Below are 17,607 nucleotides of genomic sequence, written 5' to 3' on the forward strand. Positions count from 1 at the left end.
GCTAAGTGGACACTAAGTTTCTTGAGTATCCTTATAACCACTGTTTTCAACTCTATCTGGTAATGTCATTTAGTTATTTTTCTGGAGATTTACCTTTTATTTAGGACCTGTTTCTTTGTCTCCTTATTAGGCTGCTTCTCTGTGTTTGTCTCTATTTATTAAGTAGAGCTACTACATCTTCCAGTCTTGGTGAGTGGCCTTATGTAATAGGTGTCCTGTAGGGCTTAGTGGCACAACTTCGCAGCTCACCCAAACTAGGCAGTCTGGGTGCACCCCCTGTGTGGACTGTGTGCACTGTTCTATTATAGTTGAGCCTTGATTGCTGTTGGCACAGCATTGGGAGGGAATTACTCCCAGGCTAATGGGCTGTGAGGACCAGCAGCAACTATAGAAGAGGAGCTGCTATGCACTGGCTAATCCCATGGATAAGGACTTGCTTCAGCGGGGCTTTGATGCCCATCAAGTCCATCCCTTCAACGTGTTGCTCATGGAGGTAGTTGGGTTGTAATTTGGCATGCTCTGAAACTGTCCACGGGGTGCACTGGCTTTGTGCCCTCCTAGGAGCTTCAAGGTCAACCACCACACGTTCCCTCCTAGAGCCACTGTGCATGAGCTACACAGCAATCTGCAGATGGCTGCTACTTGTAGTGGTCTTGGAGGTACCTAGGAGAGGCCAAACTGTGAACCGAGACCAACTACCATTAGTACCAGGCTTGCAGCCACTTCAAGAGGTACAGGGTACACTGAGGCCAGATGCGATTTGTTTGAGAGATTTTGGAGAAGTCTGAAGCTTGAGGCAAGAGAGGTCATTTCTATGAAAAATGCCACTGGAAATATCTTGGGTGGGCCACAAGTTGGATGGGACAGGGTCTCAGGGAATTACTAGGGTAGGTCAAACAACATTGGCTAGGTTGACCAAGACTCATATTATGGTGGCTACCTTCAGGCTCAATGGAGAAGGACTCAGCAGTGCAAAATGGCCTCTGTGGACACTTCTGTCTGGGAGAAAGGTGCCCTCAGGTTCATCCTGAAACCAGACTATTCAATTCCTCCCCTATGTCCCTGGTGCCTTTTTTTTTTTTTTAATAAAAATTTTATTTATTCCTTATAGAGAGGGGAGAGAGAGAGAGAGAGAGAGAAGGGGGAAGGAGCAGAAAGCATCAACTCCCCTATGTGCCTTGACCAGGCAAGCCCAGGGTTTAGAACCGGCGACCTCAGCGTTTCCAGGTTGACACTTTACCCACTGCGCCACCACAGGTCAGGCTCCTTGGTGCCTTTTAAGCTGCTTCCCCAGCATTGGAGCTTAGAGCAGGGGAGTCCAAGTAAGTCTGTTCCTTTAAGAGGAATGCCTGGGCCTGACCAGGCAGTGGCACAGTGGATAGAGCGTCGGACTTGGGATGTGGAGGACCTAGGTTTGAGACCTCGAGATCACCAGCTTGAACCCAAGGTCGCTGGCTCGAGCAAGGGGTTACTCGGTCTGCTGTAGCCCCATGGTCAAGGCACATATGAGAAAGCAATCAATGAACAACTAAGGTGTCGCAATGAAAAACTGATAATTGATGCTTCTCATCTCTCTTCGTTCCTGTCTGTCCCTCCCTATCTATCCCTCTCTCTGACTCTCTCTGTCTCTGTAAAAAAAAAAAAGAGGAATGCCTGGTACTCCAGCAGCCCTCTGTCTCACAACCACAGTTCCTGCTGGGTTTTATAACCAGAAGTTATGGGTATTTCTCTTTCTAGCACCAGAAACTGGACTGGGGGTTCTAATGTCGGGCTGAGACCCACCCCTCTTTTCTTAGGGGGAACCTTTGCAGTTGAGTCATCCCTTTCGATTTTTATTTTCTTAAGTGAGAAGCAGGAAGGCAGAGAGACAGACTCCCACATGCACCCTGACCAGGATACACCTGGCAAGCCCTCTACCAGGTGATGCTCTGCCTGTCTGAGGCTGTTGCTCTGTTGCTCAGCAACCGAGCTATTTTAGCACCTGAGGCAAGGCCATGGAGCCATCCTCTGCACCCAGAATCAACTTGCTCCAACCGAGCCTGGCTGTGGAAGGGGAAAAGAGAGACAGAGAAGTGAGAGAAGGAGGGGTGGAGAAGCAGATGGTTGCTTCTCCTGTGTACCCTGAACGAGAATCGAACCTGGGACTTCCACACACTGGGCCTATGCTCTACCACTGAGCCAACCGGCCAGGGCCTCCCTTCTGATTTTTAACTGCCATGTATGGTGTAAGACTATCCCATTTTTTAGTCTCCACCCCTGCTATCGCTTTCTATGTGGCTTTTGCTACATATCCTTAGTTATAAGACTTCTGTTCAGCTAGATTTGAAGCATTCTGAATGATAGTGGTTCTGTAATTAAGTTGTAATTTTGATATGGTTGTAGGAGGTTCAGAGGATTATGTTTGCTTATGCCACTATCTTGACCCCCTTGTAATTCTTTATAAATAAGTGAATTTAGTAAGATTGGTGGAAACAAGATCAGTGTATAAAAGTCAGTATATTTAATGTATGTTAATATATTACCATCAACTAAGTAGAAAGTAAAATTTAAAAGACAGTATTATTTGGCTCTGGCTGGTTGCTCAGTTGACTAGAACATGGTCTTGATATGCCAAGAGTGAGGGTTCGGTCCTGGGTCCAGGCACATACAAGAATCAACCAATGGGCCCTGGCCGGTTGGCTCAGCGGTAGAGCGTCGGCCTGGCGTGCGGGGGACCCGGGTTCGATTCCCGGCCAGGGCACATAGGAGAAGCGCCCATTTGCTTCTCCACCCCCTCCCTTCCTTCCTCTCTGTCTCTCTCTTCCCCTCCCGCAGCCAAGGCTCCATTGGAGCAAAGATGACCCGGGCGCTGGGGATGGCTCCTTGGCCTCTGCCCCAGGCGCTAGAGTGGCTCTGGTCGCGGCAGAGCGACGCCCCAGAGGGACAGAGTGTTGCCCCTGGTGGGCGTGCCGGGTGGATCCCGGTCGGGCGCATGCGGGAGTCTGTCTGACTGTCTCTCCCCGTTTCCAGCTTCAGGAAAAAAAAAAAAAATCAACCAATGAATTCATATAAATAAGTGAAACAACAAAATGAATGTGATAGAGATCAGAATAATAGCAATCCTTTGTGGGGAGGGTACTGATTAAGAGAGACAGGAGCTTTCTGGGAGATTACAGGGGGAGGGGTTACAGATGTATAATATTCAGATTTGTGTATTCTACTTCATGTAACTTATGCCCCCCAAATTTTTTCCATACAATAATAGTATATAATCAAAATTTAAATGTTATGGTATAGACTCCTGGTTGGCAAACTGCGGCTCGCAAGCCACATGCAGCTCTTTGGCTCCTTGAGTGTGGCTCTTCCACAGAATACCACGTGCAGGCACTACCTCCGTAAGGAATGTACCTACGTATATAGTTTAAGTTTTAAAAATTTGGCTCTCAAAAGAAATTTCAATCGTTGTACTGTTGATATTTGGCTCTGTTGACTAATGAGTTTGCCGACCACTGGAGACCAAAGGTCAGCAAACTTTGGGATGTGGCTGTGAGCCAGTAAAAATTTACAAAGGCATGGGGGCATTTTGTCTGCCATAGTTTCCCAACCACTGATATAGACTAAAAATGCTTTGTAAATTTAAAATAAGAGTATCAAATACGGAAGACTAGATAAATTTGCGTTTGATAAGGTAGTATCCAAGCTAAACCTTGATGTCTTCCACATTGGCCAGGAGAAAGCAAGGGAAGAGAAACAGTGGTATCAAACAGTCTAGGTTTTAAACCCCTGGTTTTGAATGCAATTGCTATGTGACTGTGAACAAACTAAGTCACAAATACCTCATATATAAAATGGGAATCATAATACCTATCTCACAGGGTTTTTCTGAGAATTAATGAGCTAATTAATCATCAGCATAGTGACCAAGCTTTTGAAGCCAGACTGCCTTGTTTAGAAATTCGATTCTCCCAATAGCTGTCTTGACTTTGGGCAGGTTACTTATCCTCTCTGTGCCTCAGCTTCCTCATTTAGAAAATGGGGATTATAATACTACCTTTTTTTTTTTTATTTACAATTATTAAGAGTATTAAATAAGTTAGTACAACAGCCTGACCAAGTGGTGGTGCAGTGTATAGAGCATAGTACTGGGATGCGGAAGATCCAGGTTTGAAATCCTGAGGCCGCTAGCTTGAGCGCGGGCTCATCTGGTTTGAGCAAGGCTCACCAGCTTGAGCAAGGGGTTACTCGGTCTGCTGTAGCCCCCAGGTCAAGGAACATATGAGAAAGCAATCAATGAACAACTAAGGTGCCACAGTGAAGAATTGATGCTTCTCATCTCTCTCCCTTCCTGTCTGTCTGTCCCTATCTGTCCCTCTCTCTCTCTCTCTCTGTCTCTGTCACATACACACAAAAAAAAGTTAGTACAACAAAATGCTATAATTAATATAGCAATTGGCCCTGGCCGGTTGGCTCAGCGGTAGAGCGTCGGCCTGGCGTGCGGGGGACCCGGGTTCGATTCCCGGCCAGGGCACATAGGAGAAGCGCCCATTTGCTTCTCCACCCCCCCCCCTCCTTCTTCTCTGTCTCTCTCTTCCCCTCCCGCAGCCAAGGCTCCATTGGAGCAAAGATGGCCCGGGCGCTGGGGATGGCTCCTTGGCCTCTGCCCCAGGCGCTAGAGTGGCTCTGGTCGCGGCAGAGCGATGCCCCGGAGGGGCAGAGCATCGCCCCCTGGTGGGCGTGCCGGGTGGTTCCCGGTCGGGCGCATGCGAGAGTCTGTCTGACTGTCTCTCCCCGTTTCCAGCTTCAGAAAAATACCAAAAAAAAAAAAAAAAAAAATATATATATATATATATATATATATATATATATAGAGAGAGAGAGAGAGAGAGAGAGAGCAATAAATGTTAGTGGCCCTGGCTTGGGTAGGTGTGGATAAAGCATCATTCCAATGTACCGAGGTCACATATGGGAAACAATGAGTGCACAACTAAATGGTACAACTAAATGGAAAAACGATGGTAGTTGATGCTTCTCTTTCTCTTTCTCTCCCCTTCCCCTCATCAATGGAAAAATGCCTTTTTAAAATCTTAGTTATAGTTATTACATAAAATATACAATAGGTCATTAATAACTTAATATAAAATAGAACAAAAGAGTAATCATGTTCAGAAAAGAAAGATGGAGATCACCCTGGCTGGTTGGCTTTGTGGTAGAGTGTTGGCCCAGTGTGTGGATGTCCCGGGTTCAATTCCCCATCAGGGCACACAGGAGAAGCAACCATCTACATCTCCACCCCTTCCTCTCTCCCTTCTCTCTATCTCTCTCTTCCCCTCCTGCCACAATGGCTCAACTGAAACAAGTTGGCCCTGGGCACTGAGGATGGTTCCATGGCCTCGCCTCAGGTACTAAAATAGCTTGGTTGTGGAGCAGTGGTGCCAGATGGGCAGAGTATTGCCCCCTAAGGGACTTGTCTGGTGGATCCCAGTCAAGGTGCATGCAGGAGTCTGTCTCTCTACCTCCCCACTGGGAATTAGAAAATTTTTTTAGGTAAGCCATAAGAAATAATTTTAATGTATCTAATAAGTAGACTAAAATTATGTTTTAGAAAGAGTTTGTTTATCAAACAGCAAAAGTTAAGACCTATTCTAACTGACAACATAGAGCATGTTTTCCAGAAAACTAATTAGGACTATTAGTCTCACAGTATTATACAGTCTGAATAGAACAGATAGATTAAAAGTGTAGAACTTATCCAGGAAACTCGAGTAATTGGATACAGAAACAAAGGCATATTTGAAATCAGTGTACCATTTTTTTGTGGTTTTCAGGCATAATATTATAGAATCTCTACCTTTGCTTGACCAGGTAGCATCATAGTGGATAGTGTCAACCTGGGACACTGAGGTCCTGGATTCAAAATCTCAAGGTTGCCAGCTTGACTGCAGGCTCACTAGTTTAAATCCAAGGTCACTGATTTGAGCAAGGGTTCACTGGTTCAGCTGTAATGCCCTCCCACCCCCTCATCAAGGCACTTATGAGAAGTAGTCATGAAAACTAAAGTGCCACAACTACTAGTTGATGCTTCTCATCTCTCTTCCTCCCTCCCTCTCTCTCTCTTTCTCTCTCTCAAAAAAAAAAAAAAGTGAATCTCTGATTCTTTTCCCTTTTCTGTAGGTCTGTTAATGGAGTATACCGGATTGGACTATATGCTCTTAAAGATATGCCAGCTGGTACTGAACTCACTTATGATTACAACTTTCATTCCTTCAATGTTGAAAAACAGGTAACAATAATAAATTCAGGAGGGAGATTGAATTTTGTCACAAGTGTTCTGTATAATAAAGGCCTTTTAGTAAATATTACTGACTTGTAGCCATTGAGAAGTACAATGAAGAAAACAATTTTTTACTTTTAACTCCATTTATAGGTCTCTGTTATTCTTTTAGAACTCTGTAAAAAGATATTGCTTAATCATTTTTGTCCTCATGTTAGTTCTTAGCTATTCTGGTGCAATTTTTCCAACCTTGAATCTTTCAATTATAGGGGAAATCCATTTGTACTTATATTCTCAATTAGTTATTTTCCTCTATATGAAACTTTCTTGATTCAAACTTATTGGTGGTTATGCAGATGCTCTGGCATCCTATTTGAACTTGTAAATGAGATGACAGGCTAAAAGCATTATTCTCTTTTCTTTCAAAGCAACTTTGTAAGTGTGGTTTTGAGAAATGTCGAGGAATCATCGGCGGCAAGAGTCAACGTATGAATGGACTCACCAGTAGCAAAAGCAGCCAGCCTATGGCCTCACATAAAAAGTCTGGACGATCAAAAGAAAAGAGGAAGTCTAAGCACAAGCTGAAAAAAAGGGTGAATAATCTCATGGCTTTCCTCAAATAATTGCATAGAGGCAATTACTAAAATAAGGGAAATACCAAAGGGTGGCGTCTTTAATATTCTTTGAGGTGATTTCTGATTGTTTTTTTCCTACATTCTGGTACATCTCTTTTTCAGAAAGGCCACCTCTCTGAGGAACACGATGAAAACATCAACACTCCAACAAGATTGGCCCCTCAACTACAAATGAAGCCCATGTCCAATCGAGAGAGGTAAAAAGGAGAGTTTCTTACTGAGCTCTTTATATTATGTGATATGCTGGTTTGGCTTATTCAATGTGTGTAGTTGAGCCATTTTTTGTGTGTGTGCAGGAGGTCTTTAAACAATGATTCATCCCTGGCCGGTTGGCTCAGTGGTAGAGTGCCAGCCTGGCGTGCAGGAGTCCCAGGTTTGATTCCCGGCCAGGGCACACAGGAGAAGCACCCATCTGCTTCTCCACCCCTCCCCCTCTCCTTCCTCTCTTTCTCTCTCTTCCCCTTTCACAGCTGAGGCTCCATTGGAGCAAAGTTGGCCTGGGCACCGAGGATGGCTCCATGGCCTCTACCTCAGGCGCTAGAATGGCTCTGGTCAGGACAGAGCGACGCCCCAGATGGGCAGAGCATCGCCCCCTGGTGGGCATGCCGGGTGGATCCCGGCCGGGCACATGCGGGAGTCTGTCTGACTGCTTCCCCGTTTCCAACTTCAGAAAAATACAAAAAAATAAATAAATAAATAGTGATTCAAGAGATCTATGAGCTTGGATGTGGGAGTGGGGGTTATGTCCTTATTTTCCCTAATTTATATCTGAAATTGAGCATTTCCTTTTGATATGACTATAGGCCAAAAGGGGGGGGGGTTGCAGTTTCCATTAACTATGTCACCAGTATTCATATTTTCATATTATGTGTTACAAATATCTCAAAATATCACATTCATCTCTACTTCAGAATTACTATGGTTGTAAAACTCACAACTAGATCTTGTCATGTGTAAAAAAATCAATGTTTATTTCTATGTCACAATTTCAAGTTGTTGGGGATTTTTTGTTTTTTCTTTTGTTTTTTTGTTCTTCTAAGTGAAAAGAGGGCAGGTACACAGATTCCACATGCGCCCTGACCAGGATCCACCCAGCAAGTCCCCTGTGGGGCGATACTCTGCCCATCTGAGGCTGTTGCTCCGTTGCTCAACAAGTGAAATATTTTAGTGCTTGAGGTGAAGCCATGGTGCCATCCTCAGCACCTTGGGCTATCTTGCTCGAATGAGCTATAGCTGGGGGGGGGGGGGGGGAGAGAGAAAAGGAAGGTGTGGTGGAGAAGCAAATAGTCACTTCTTCTGTGTGCCCTGACCAGAACTGAACCCAGGACTTCTACACACTGGGCCAATGCTATACCGCTGAGCCAATCAGCCAGGGCCACAGATTTCAATATCTTAGAAAGTTTATCCTCATTTATAACTTTACTATAACTTTAGGCTCTTTTATTCTATTTTACTTTGTCTTAGAACTTTTTAATTATTTATTTATTTGAAAGATTTTATATCTTGATTTTAGAGAGAGAGGAGGTATGGGGAGCAAGAAGTATCAACTCATAGTTGTTTCACTTTAGTTGTTCATTGATTGTTGTATGTGCCTTGACCTCGCAAGCCTAGGATTTCAAACTGGTGACCTCAGCATTCCAGGTCAATGCTTTATGCACTGCACCACCACAGTTCAGGCTGTCATAGAAATTTTAAACTTCAGTGAAACAGAAGTGATCTAAATCCGATGGTTCTCTACTTTAGCTGCATATTAGTTTAGATAGTTTTTCAAAAGTTCTGATGCCCAGGACTTCTTATACCAGAATTTTAGAGTTATAAACCAGGCATCAGTAGTTTATAAAGCTCCCTAAGTGATTTCAATGTGCAGCCAATGTCAAGAACTATAAAATTAGTCTAATCTTCATTTACTAAGGCCCATAGTTTGAAAATTATTCAAGGTCACATCTCTTTATATGTGTGCTATGCTAAAAATCAAATTATGGAATCATCAAAATTGTGTAGGGTCAATTAAAATACACATATCCCATTTAAGTTGAGAGATCCATTATAGTCACTGCACCTAACGTCATTTGCACAGTGCATATCCACTTTACATATCTTTGCTCTTACCTGGCAATTCAGTTTTTTGTTTTTGTTTTTTGAAACTGGAAACAGGGAGAGACAGTCAGACAGACTCCCGCATGCGCCCGACCGGGATCCACCCGGCACGCCCACCAGGGGCGCGGCTCTGCCCCTCCCGGGCGTCGCTCTGCTGCAACCAGAGCCACTCTAGCGCCTGGGGCAGAGGCCAAGGAGCCATCCCCAGCGCCCGGGCCATCTTTGCTCCAATGGAGCCTTGGCTATGGGAGGGGAAGTGAGAGACAGAGAGGAAGGGGGGGGGGGTGGAGAAGCAAATGGGCGCTTCTCCTATGTGCCCTGGCCGGGGATCGAACCCGGGTCCCCCGCACGCCAGGCCGACGCTCTACCGCTGAGCCAACCGGCCAGGGCCAGTTTTTTTTTTTTTGTGATAGCTAATGCTAAGTCTGTACATCATCTGGGCACTTTTATCTAGATTTTGTACAAATACTCCATAAAGTTCTGCCTTTAAGTCAGGTGGCTTCACTTCCAAAATTTTTGTAGCTTTTAGATTATATTTGCCATATATTTATAAAAAATATAAGGAAATGTTTTACGTTATATGAAAAATACAAGATGCAAAACTGAATAATATCGCCTGACCTGCGGTAGCACAGAGAATAAAGCATTGACCTGGAGTCTAAGGTTGCTGTTTCAAGACCCCCAACTTGCCTGGTCAGGGCATATACGAGAAGCAGCTATGCTTCCTGCTCCTTCTCCCCCTACCTTTCTCTCTTTCTCTCTCTCCAAATATCAATAACTAAATTTTTTTGGCCTGACCTATGGCAGTGCAGTGGATGAAGCGTCGACCTGGAAACACTGAGGTCGCCAGTTCAAAGCCCTGGACCTGCCTGGTCAAGGCACATGTGGGAGTTGATGCTTCCTGCTCCTCCCCCCTTCTCTCTCTCTCTCTCTCTCTCTCTCTCTCTCTCTCTTCTCCAAAATGAATAAATAAATAAAAATATTTTAAAAATAAAAAAAAGAAAATTAAAATTTTTTAAATTAAATGTCTCCCCATATATAATTCTGCTTATAAAAGCTAAATGCACTGTAAGTAATCATTTATAACATTTTAGCAGTGGCTCACATAGAACAGACATATAATAAATGCTTATTGAATTAATGAATAAAGGAACTCTTTTCTTCGTTTCTTGCAGGAACTTTGTATTAAAGCATCATGTGTTCTTGGTCCGAAACTGGGAGACGATTCGGCAGAAACAGGAGGAAGTAAAGCACACCAGTGATAATATTCACTCAGCATCGTTATATACCCGCTGGAATGGCATTTGCCGAGATGATGGGAACATCAAGTCTGGTAAGGACTGGGAAACATTCTTATTAATCCGAAAGATTATCTCAAAAGTGATTTATTTTAGTTACTTTCAAACAGTTTATTCAAAGATTCCTTTTAGTGTGGTCCAAAAAAAGTTAAGATCCAAGCATAGAAACACCAATCAGCTCTCCCAGCTCTCCACCTTCCTTGTTTCTACTCTGAGAAATAGAAAGAAACTCCCTCCCACCTGCCTCCCAAACATCACCTACAGCCAGAGGCAGATTTAACAGCAGGCACACCAGGTGTGCATCCTGGGCCCCGACTTCTGAAGAGCCCCGCAAAACCCCAACTCTGCACTTTTTTCTAATGATACCAAGTTTGGTTTTATATGTGCAATTTTAACATTAATAGTACATAATATTTTTTATTTATTTAAAAATATGGTTAACATGTATTTTTATTTTCCCTGTCTCTCTCTTTTTTCTTAAGGGGCCCATTATTTTCTTCTGCACCCAGGGCCTCAACCAACCTTAATCCACCTCTGCCTACAGCTTGAAAGTCACTAGACATGAAATAGGTAGAGGTCCTTTGTCTTTTTTTTCTACCTGGAAAATAAACTTGCAGACAGGGTAAATAGTGATGACAAATGAAGAGGAAAATGATACACGCCAGTGTTCATTTGAAGATGTTTTGCCCCTACATTTTAGATCAGCATTATACACACAGATCTTCAGTTTTCCTTTTTCTAACCTTCACAAATAAATAATATAACAGCACTCCTGAAACGGATTTGTTATCCCAAACAGGTTGAAAGCAGAAAATCTGGCATGTCCAAATACCCTTTCTAACTAAAATAAAGTGTTCAAAAGCTCATGCTTTTATTATTTTCCTTCCCTCAAAAAGTACAAGCAGGCCCTGGCCGGTTGGCTCAGCGGTAGAGCGTCGGCCTGGCATGCGGGGGACCTGGGTTCGATTCCCTGCCAAGGCACATAGGAGAAGCGCCCATTTGCTTCTCCACCCCCCCTCCTTCCTCTCTGTCTCTCTCTCTTCCCCTCCCGCAGCCAAGGCTCCATTGGAGCAAAGATGGCCCGGGCGCTGGGGATGGTTCCTTGGCCTCTGCCCCAGGCGCTAGAGTGGCTCTGGTCGAGGCAGAGCGACGCCCAGAGGGGCAGAGCATCGCCCCCTGGTGGGCGTGCCGGGTGGTTCCCGGTCGGGCGCATGCGGGAGTCTGTCTGACTGCCTCTACCCGTTTCCAGCTTCAGAAAAAATACAAAAAAAAAAAAAAAAAAAGTACAAGTATTCTGCTTTGTGTATGAGGGAATATGCTAAGTGGGAACTAGACAGATTTAGAAATTTGCCCCAAATTTTCTGTCCTCTCAGTGATTTGTTTCGTATAAGTTCTCTGAATTTATAATTCAGTTAGTTTGAATCTTCTGGTAATAACAATAATTATTTCCTGAATCTTTATTAGAGGTCAGGCACTGAGCTAAACACATTTAAAAAAATGATATCATTTAGCCCTGGCCAGATAGCTCGGTTGGTTAGAGTATTGCCTCAAAGCAGAGGTTGCAGGTTCAATCCCTAATCAGCACACATACAGGAACAAATCAATATTCCTATCTCTTTGTCTCTCTCTCTCCCTTATTCTCTCTCTAAAAATAATTTTTTTTAAAAAGATGGATGATCTCATTTAATCTTCACAATTACCTCATGAGGAAAGTACTATCACTATTCCCATTTTACAGTTAAGAAACTGAGACACAGAGAGTTTTAGTAACTTGCCCAAGATCACACAGCTAGTAAGAATTGAAGCCAGAATACAAAAGGCAGACAGACTCCTTTTGAAGCCCAGACTTGCAACTACTACACTGCTACTATGTAGCGTTTGGCCGCTAAAATAATATCCTTCTAACTTGCAGCATTTGTCTCTCTAGTAAACTCTAATGTTTCCTGATTTTTCTGTATGGAGGAGAGAAAGTACTCCATGACCACTAATCTGCTAATCACCTCAGGGAAAATTGAGCAAAGGGCAGGAATCCATTTGGAAAGAGAAAGCTACACAGAGCTCCTCTTTTCCTGAAGCTAATTTTCACTTTATCCTTCCAGACGTCTTCATGACCCAGTTCTCCGCCCTGCAGACAGCCCGATCTGTTCGAACAAGACGGTTGGCAGCTGCAGAGGAAAACATTGAAGTAGCTCGAGCAGCCCGCCTAGCCCAGATCTTCAAAGAGATCTGTGATGGTATCATCTCTTATAAAGGTGATCATATCCACTCTAAATTCATTTTTCTTAGCTTTTTAAACTTGTGTTACTTATGCCTGACCAGGCGGTGGCGCAGTGGATAGAGCATTGGCCTGGGACACTGAGGACCCATGTTTGAAACCCCAAGGTTGCCAGCTTGAGCACAGGCTCACCAGGCTTGAGCATGAGATCATAGGCATGACCCCATGGTCAACTGGCTTGAGCCCAAAGTCACTGGCTTGAATCCCAAGGTTGCTGGCTTAAGCAAGGAGTCACTGGCTTGGTTAGACCATGCCCCCGCCCCACCCTGTCACAGCACATATAAGAAAGCAATCAGTGAACAACTATAAGTTGATGCTTCTCATCTCTCTTCCCTCTTGTTTGTCTTTCTATCTGTCTGTCTCTCTCTCTAAAAAAAACTCGCATTACTTACCCTCACCTGAAACATCCAAGACCAAGAACAAGTGACAGTTTAGGATTAGGAATTTAGGAAATATACTTAGTTTTATCTCTTGACAGAGTATAGAATTATAGGACTGATTATAGTCTTTGGGATTGTTTTTAAATCCCTAGATCTTATATGTCAATTTTTTTTGTATTTGCCAGATTTACCATAATGAAGTACTATATTTAGACATCACATTTTTTAGCTATGGCATAAAAAGAAACAGGTCTCTGTCTTGTATATAATTTTCCTAAGTGAGGCAGTGAAACAGCAATTTAAGAAAAAAGCATTATGAGCGCATGACATCAGCAGTTCTTAACTCTTTTGATTGACAAATATTTTTGAGAATCTAATAAAAACTCTGTACCCTTTTCCTAGAAAAATGCATAGACATGACTTTGCATATATTTTGGAAGGTTCACAGGCCCTAACCTCTCCACTAAGGGAAAGGACCTAAAATTGCAAGAAAATTACTTTAAAAGCATTTTTACACAAATACCTTTACTCCATTCCTCTTTCAAAGCATGTCTTTTGGATGTGTGTTGAGGGTAATAGTGAGGAAGGAGAGAAATTTTAATTTTGGGTGAATAGTGTACATGACTTTTTATGACCAATATAAATTTGGAGATATTTAAAATGAGAGATTTAAACAAATAAGTGCAGCTTTTTGCTATAAGTTTTGGCTGGTCTTTTACTAAATTCTAAGGAATTTTTTTTCTCTTTATTTTTCTTCATATTTTAGTAGCTTTTTAGTTTTGTTAACCTAAGGTAATAGAGAAGAAAGGGGAGCCAACCTGTCCTAAAATGTAAAGTGTTGTGGCACCTATTCCCTTTCATTCCCAAAAGATCACAGTCTGCCTTTCAGCCAGCCCGATCTGATCTTATGTGAAACTGCATTAGACAAATCTACAGGTTCACTACATTCTGGGCATGAAGTAACAGCCTTCTTTCTAGTAAATTGCTAGAAGGGAAGTAAGGTAGCAAATAAGAAGTAGCCCCACAGCATGAATTCTATTTTTATAATACAAAGTAACTATTATGAAAAAAAGATTCCAGAAAATATTTACAGTACTAAGTTATCCATTATCTGGAATTTAATTCAAACCAACAGAGTAATATTAACAAGAACTAGAAAAATTTTTGGATGAGATGATCTTTACTGTAATATACATGATTTGTTGAGCTAAAATTTACGCTAAGCAGCCTAGCTACCTAAATAAGTTTTCCATCTCTCATTCTTCATAGAAAGTTTTTCTCATCCATCTAACATTGTGTCACAGTTTTGGCAGATAATCTTTATCTGTTAGATTTCAGACAGTCCTGAAAGTATCTTCTGATCCCTGCCTTTACCCACATTTCTGAAAAACCCTTGCATTTGTCATAACCCTTGGCCTCAAAAAAATCTTAGATTTCTTTCTAACTTTTTGATTTTGGGGATTTTACTTTTTTATTTAAGAGTTAATACTTGCCTACCTTGTATCATATTGTCCTTCTACTAAACCTTGCATTCTTTTGCAGATTCTTCCCAGCAAGCATTGGCAGCACCACTTTTGAACCTCCCCCCAAAGAAAAAGTAAGTTCACAAAGGTGGGAAATACATGTCTGAAATTTAGAAAAGTACTAAGTGTACCAGACTGACACCTTGGCTTTATGTTCCAGGAATGCTGATTATTATGAGAAGATCTCTGATCCTCTAGATCTTTCTACTATAGAGAAGCAGATCCTCATTGGTTATTATAAAACAGTGGAGGCTTTTGATGCTGATATGCTCAAGGTCTTTCGAAATGCTGAGGTATTTCTCACTTCAAACACATATTTAAGAAGTTTGTTCTAAAGAGAACTATTCTAGGAGTTTTAAGTTTTTTACCTTTATCAAATTTCATATATCTGGTTAAGAAAGGCAACAGTTTTTTTGAGTAAGGATTACAGTGTACTACATATTATAGAATGTTTTATAATAAAGGCATTGATATGACTAAAATAGAAGGTTAAATTATACTCCCCAAAAAAGCAGTTTTTTTAAAAACCTAATTTAAGTATTGAACCTTTATATTTACATAAATATACATTTTGCTACATTTATCCAGTTTCTCTCCTCAGTACAATAAGTATATGTGAAATACACAGAAGTATTATAGGTAAATAGCTATAAATAAATGAAATGGAATTGAGGGGTGTTACATGAATAGGTTGTAGAATAGGTGAAGCTTATTAGAAAGAAGGTGGTTTTGAACTGATTTAAAGGAGAGGATAGAATATTGTATGGTGCATAGAAGAGAGAAAATTATTCAGTGATTTTGAAATACCATGGAGAGGTATTTGAAGGATAAAAGAGGCTACTAAATGAAGGAAAAATTGGGTTTGAAGATAAGAAATGAGAGAAAAACAGAGAAGTGGGTGAATAATTAAAGCACTCTTGAATTGTAACTAGCTTTTTACTGAAACCCAGCTTTCATATATATTTAAAGCTTATAGCTCAAGACAAAGGTAAATGAAAAGCTGCTTCACAGCATTATTCCTGTGAAATTAATTCATATATCATGGTCACTATGTATTTTATCAAGTGGACATTAGACCTGTGAAAGGAGTTGAATGAGAGATCAGTAGAGCAAAATGGAAAGTTACCATGCACAGTCTAGTGTTGATTCGTTTTAGTTCAATTTAAGTTGTTTTCAAATACCTGGCACTACATTTGATGGTACTGAAAATCTGTTAAACAAAATGGAAGGATAGAGAAAATTCTGCTACCTCTTCAGTTATAATTTTAAGTCATATTGAGAAGACCAAACTTGATTTCTTTCTTCTGCTTTCTTCAGAAGTACTACGGGCGTAAATCCCCAATTGGAAGAGATGTTTGCCGCCTACGAAAGGCCTATTATAACGCCAGGCATGAGGCATCAGCCCAAATTGATGAGATTGTGGGAGAGACAGCAAGTGAGGCAGACAGCAGTGAGACCTCAGTCTCTGAGAAGGAGAATGGGCATGAGAAGGATGATGATGTTATCCGCTGTATCTGTGGTCTCTACAAGGACGAAGGCCTCATGATCCAGTGTGACAAGTGCATGGTGAGGGTCAGGAGGTGATTCAGAAACCTAGTCCTGATGAACATGGTGACCATATTCAAAGAAGCAGCTCACGCCTCTTTTGGCTTGGCTTGACAGGATTTTTATGAACTTGAACTTTATGCCTTGGTTTCAGTTATCCCTCACGAGTTACCATATTATCTTTCTCCTTTTGTATATCTCTGTCTCTTTCATTTTATCCTTCTCTTCTTTTTCTAACTTCTGTTCTTTCTACCCACTTCCCACTGTGCATGTCTCAAATAATCTGGATCAAAAAGAATGACAGTATTTAGGATAGTGGTTTACCTTGAAAAGCATTAGAGGGAGGTGAAATACATTAGAGGTACTAACTGTATATAGCATTAATCCAGATGGATTAATTAATCCTGATGAAGGAGTCAAGGCTCGGATTTGAGACCTATCCCATTTGATTTGAACTTGTTATCTTATATGGAAAGTGGAGCTAAGAGTAATACACAGGGTTGTTGAGAGAATATAATTAGATAAGGATAAGTAAAAACATTTTGTAAGTGTAAAGCCTTTCATAATAACTATATCATTGATTCGTATTATTTATTAAGTAATAGTTTGGTACTATATTCATTCATTCTCCCATTCTCTGTCCATCTTCCCATTTTATTTGCCCAGATCTATACATTGTGAAGCAATCTGTATACTTACATTCAGACAAATCCTTATCTTTTCTTCCCCTATTTTATCACTTATCTCTATTTTTTTCACACACCTACCTTATCCCTTAGTTCATTCCTGTTTTACTTTACCCTCTCCTATTGCTAATTCTTTTATTCTTAGCCCCAGGATTTCTCCAAGTCTAAGGCGCCCACCTCTCCCCACCACACTTTTCCCTACAGGTGTGGCAGCACTGTGACTGTATGGGAGTGAACTCGGATGTGGAGCACTACCTGTGTGAGCAGTGCGACCCAAGGCCCATGGACAGAGTAAGCCATCCTCTGATAAGACTCAGATCTAAAAGTAGGGAGATGTAGTGCATTAAACTTATCTGCCCTGCACCTGATATACTGAATTTCTTTTGATGAGTCACTCAGCCTCTCTGGGCCTCAGTTTCTTACACTTTATATTGAGGGTAATGATTCTGTTCTTCCTTTTCTCAGGAGTGTGGTCAAAGGGAAAATAAAATAACTAGAAATCTATGGAAGAAATAATATTATATAAAACTGATTTTTATGAACATTATCAACTATTTATAAAAGAAGTAGTTTGTAAAGTCCAGAACTTGAGTACTCTAAATACCACTTATATTAAGCAATGTTTAAGTAAAAAGAGCACTGTACTCAAAGTCAACAAAAGTTAGCCTTAGCCCTGTACTGCAGGAGAAACTATGGGTTGGGTAACTTGTCCAAGATATTAAATTGTTTTTTTGTCTTGGCTCTGACATATTTATATGTGTGGTATTGGGCAAGTCACCTCTATAAAAAGAGGATTTAGGCAAGTTTTGTTGTTGTTGTTGTTGTTGTTTTGTATTTTTCTGAAGTGAGGAAGCAGAGAGACAGACTCCCACATATGCCTGGCCTGACCGGGATCCACCCCAGCATGCCCACTAGGGG

At 41.7% G+C, this 17,607-nt stretch overlaps 1 protein-coding gene across 3 annotated transcripts in view; it reads left to right on the plus strand.

Annotated features, from left to right (window-relative positions):
• ASH1L (ASH1 like histone lysine methyltransferase) overlaps positions 1 to 17,607 on the plus strand; it is a 324,062-nt gene that overhangs the window by 292,613 nt on the left and 13,842 nt on the right. For all 3 annotated transcript variants that reach the window (XM_066362231.1, XM_066362230.1, XM_066362232.1), the window contains 9 exons: positions 6,151 to 6,259; positions 6,679 to 6,843; positions 6,988 to 7,082; positions 10,158 to 10,315; positions 12,380 to 12,532; positions 14,478 to 14,532; positions 14,619 to 14,751; positions 15,776 to 16,024; positions 16,894 to 16,980. In XM_066362231.1, coding sequence (XP_066218328.1) covers positions 6,151 to 6,259; positions 6,679 to 6,843; positions 6,988 to 7,082; positions 10,158 to 10,315; positions 12,380 to 12,532; positions 14,478 to 14,532; positions 14,619 to 14,751; positions 15,776 to 16,024; positions 16,894 to 16,980 — 1,204 coding nt within the window. The remainder of the gene's footprint in view (positions 1 to 6,150; positions 6,260 to 6,678; positions 6,844 to 6,987; positions 7,083 to 10,157; positions 10,316 to 12,379; positions 12,533 to 14,477; positions 14,533 to 14,618; positions 14,752 to 15,775; positions 16,025 to 16,893; positions 16,981 to 17,607) is intronic.

Source organism: Saccopteryx leptura, chromosome 2 (assembly GCF_036850995.1).
Source record: "Saccopteryx leptura isolate mSacLep1 chromosome 2, mSacLep1_pri_phased_curated, whole genome shotgun sequence".
Lineage (NCBI taxonomy): Eukaryota > Metazoa > Chordata > Mammalia > Chiroptera > Emballonuridae > Saccopteryx > Saccopteryx leptura.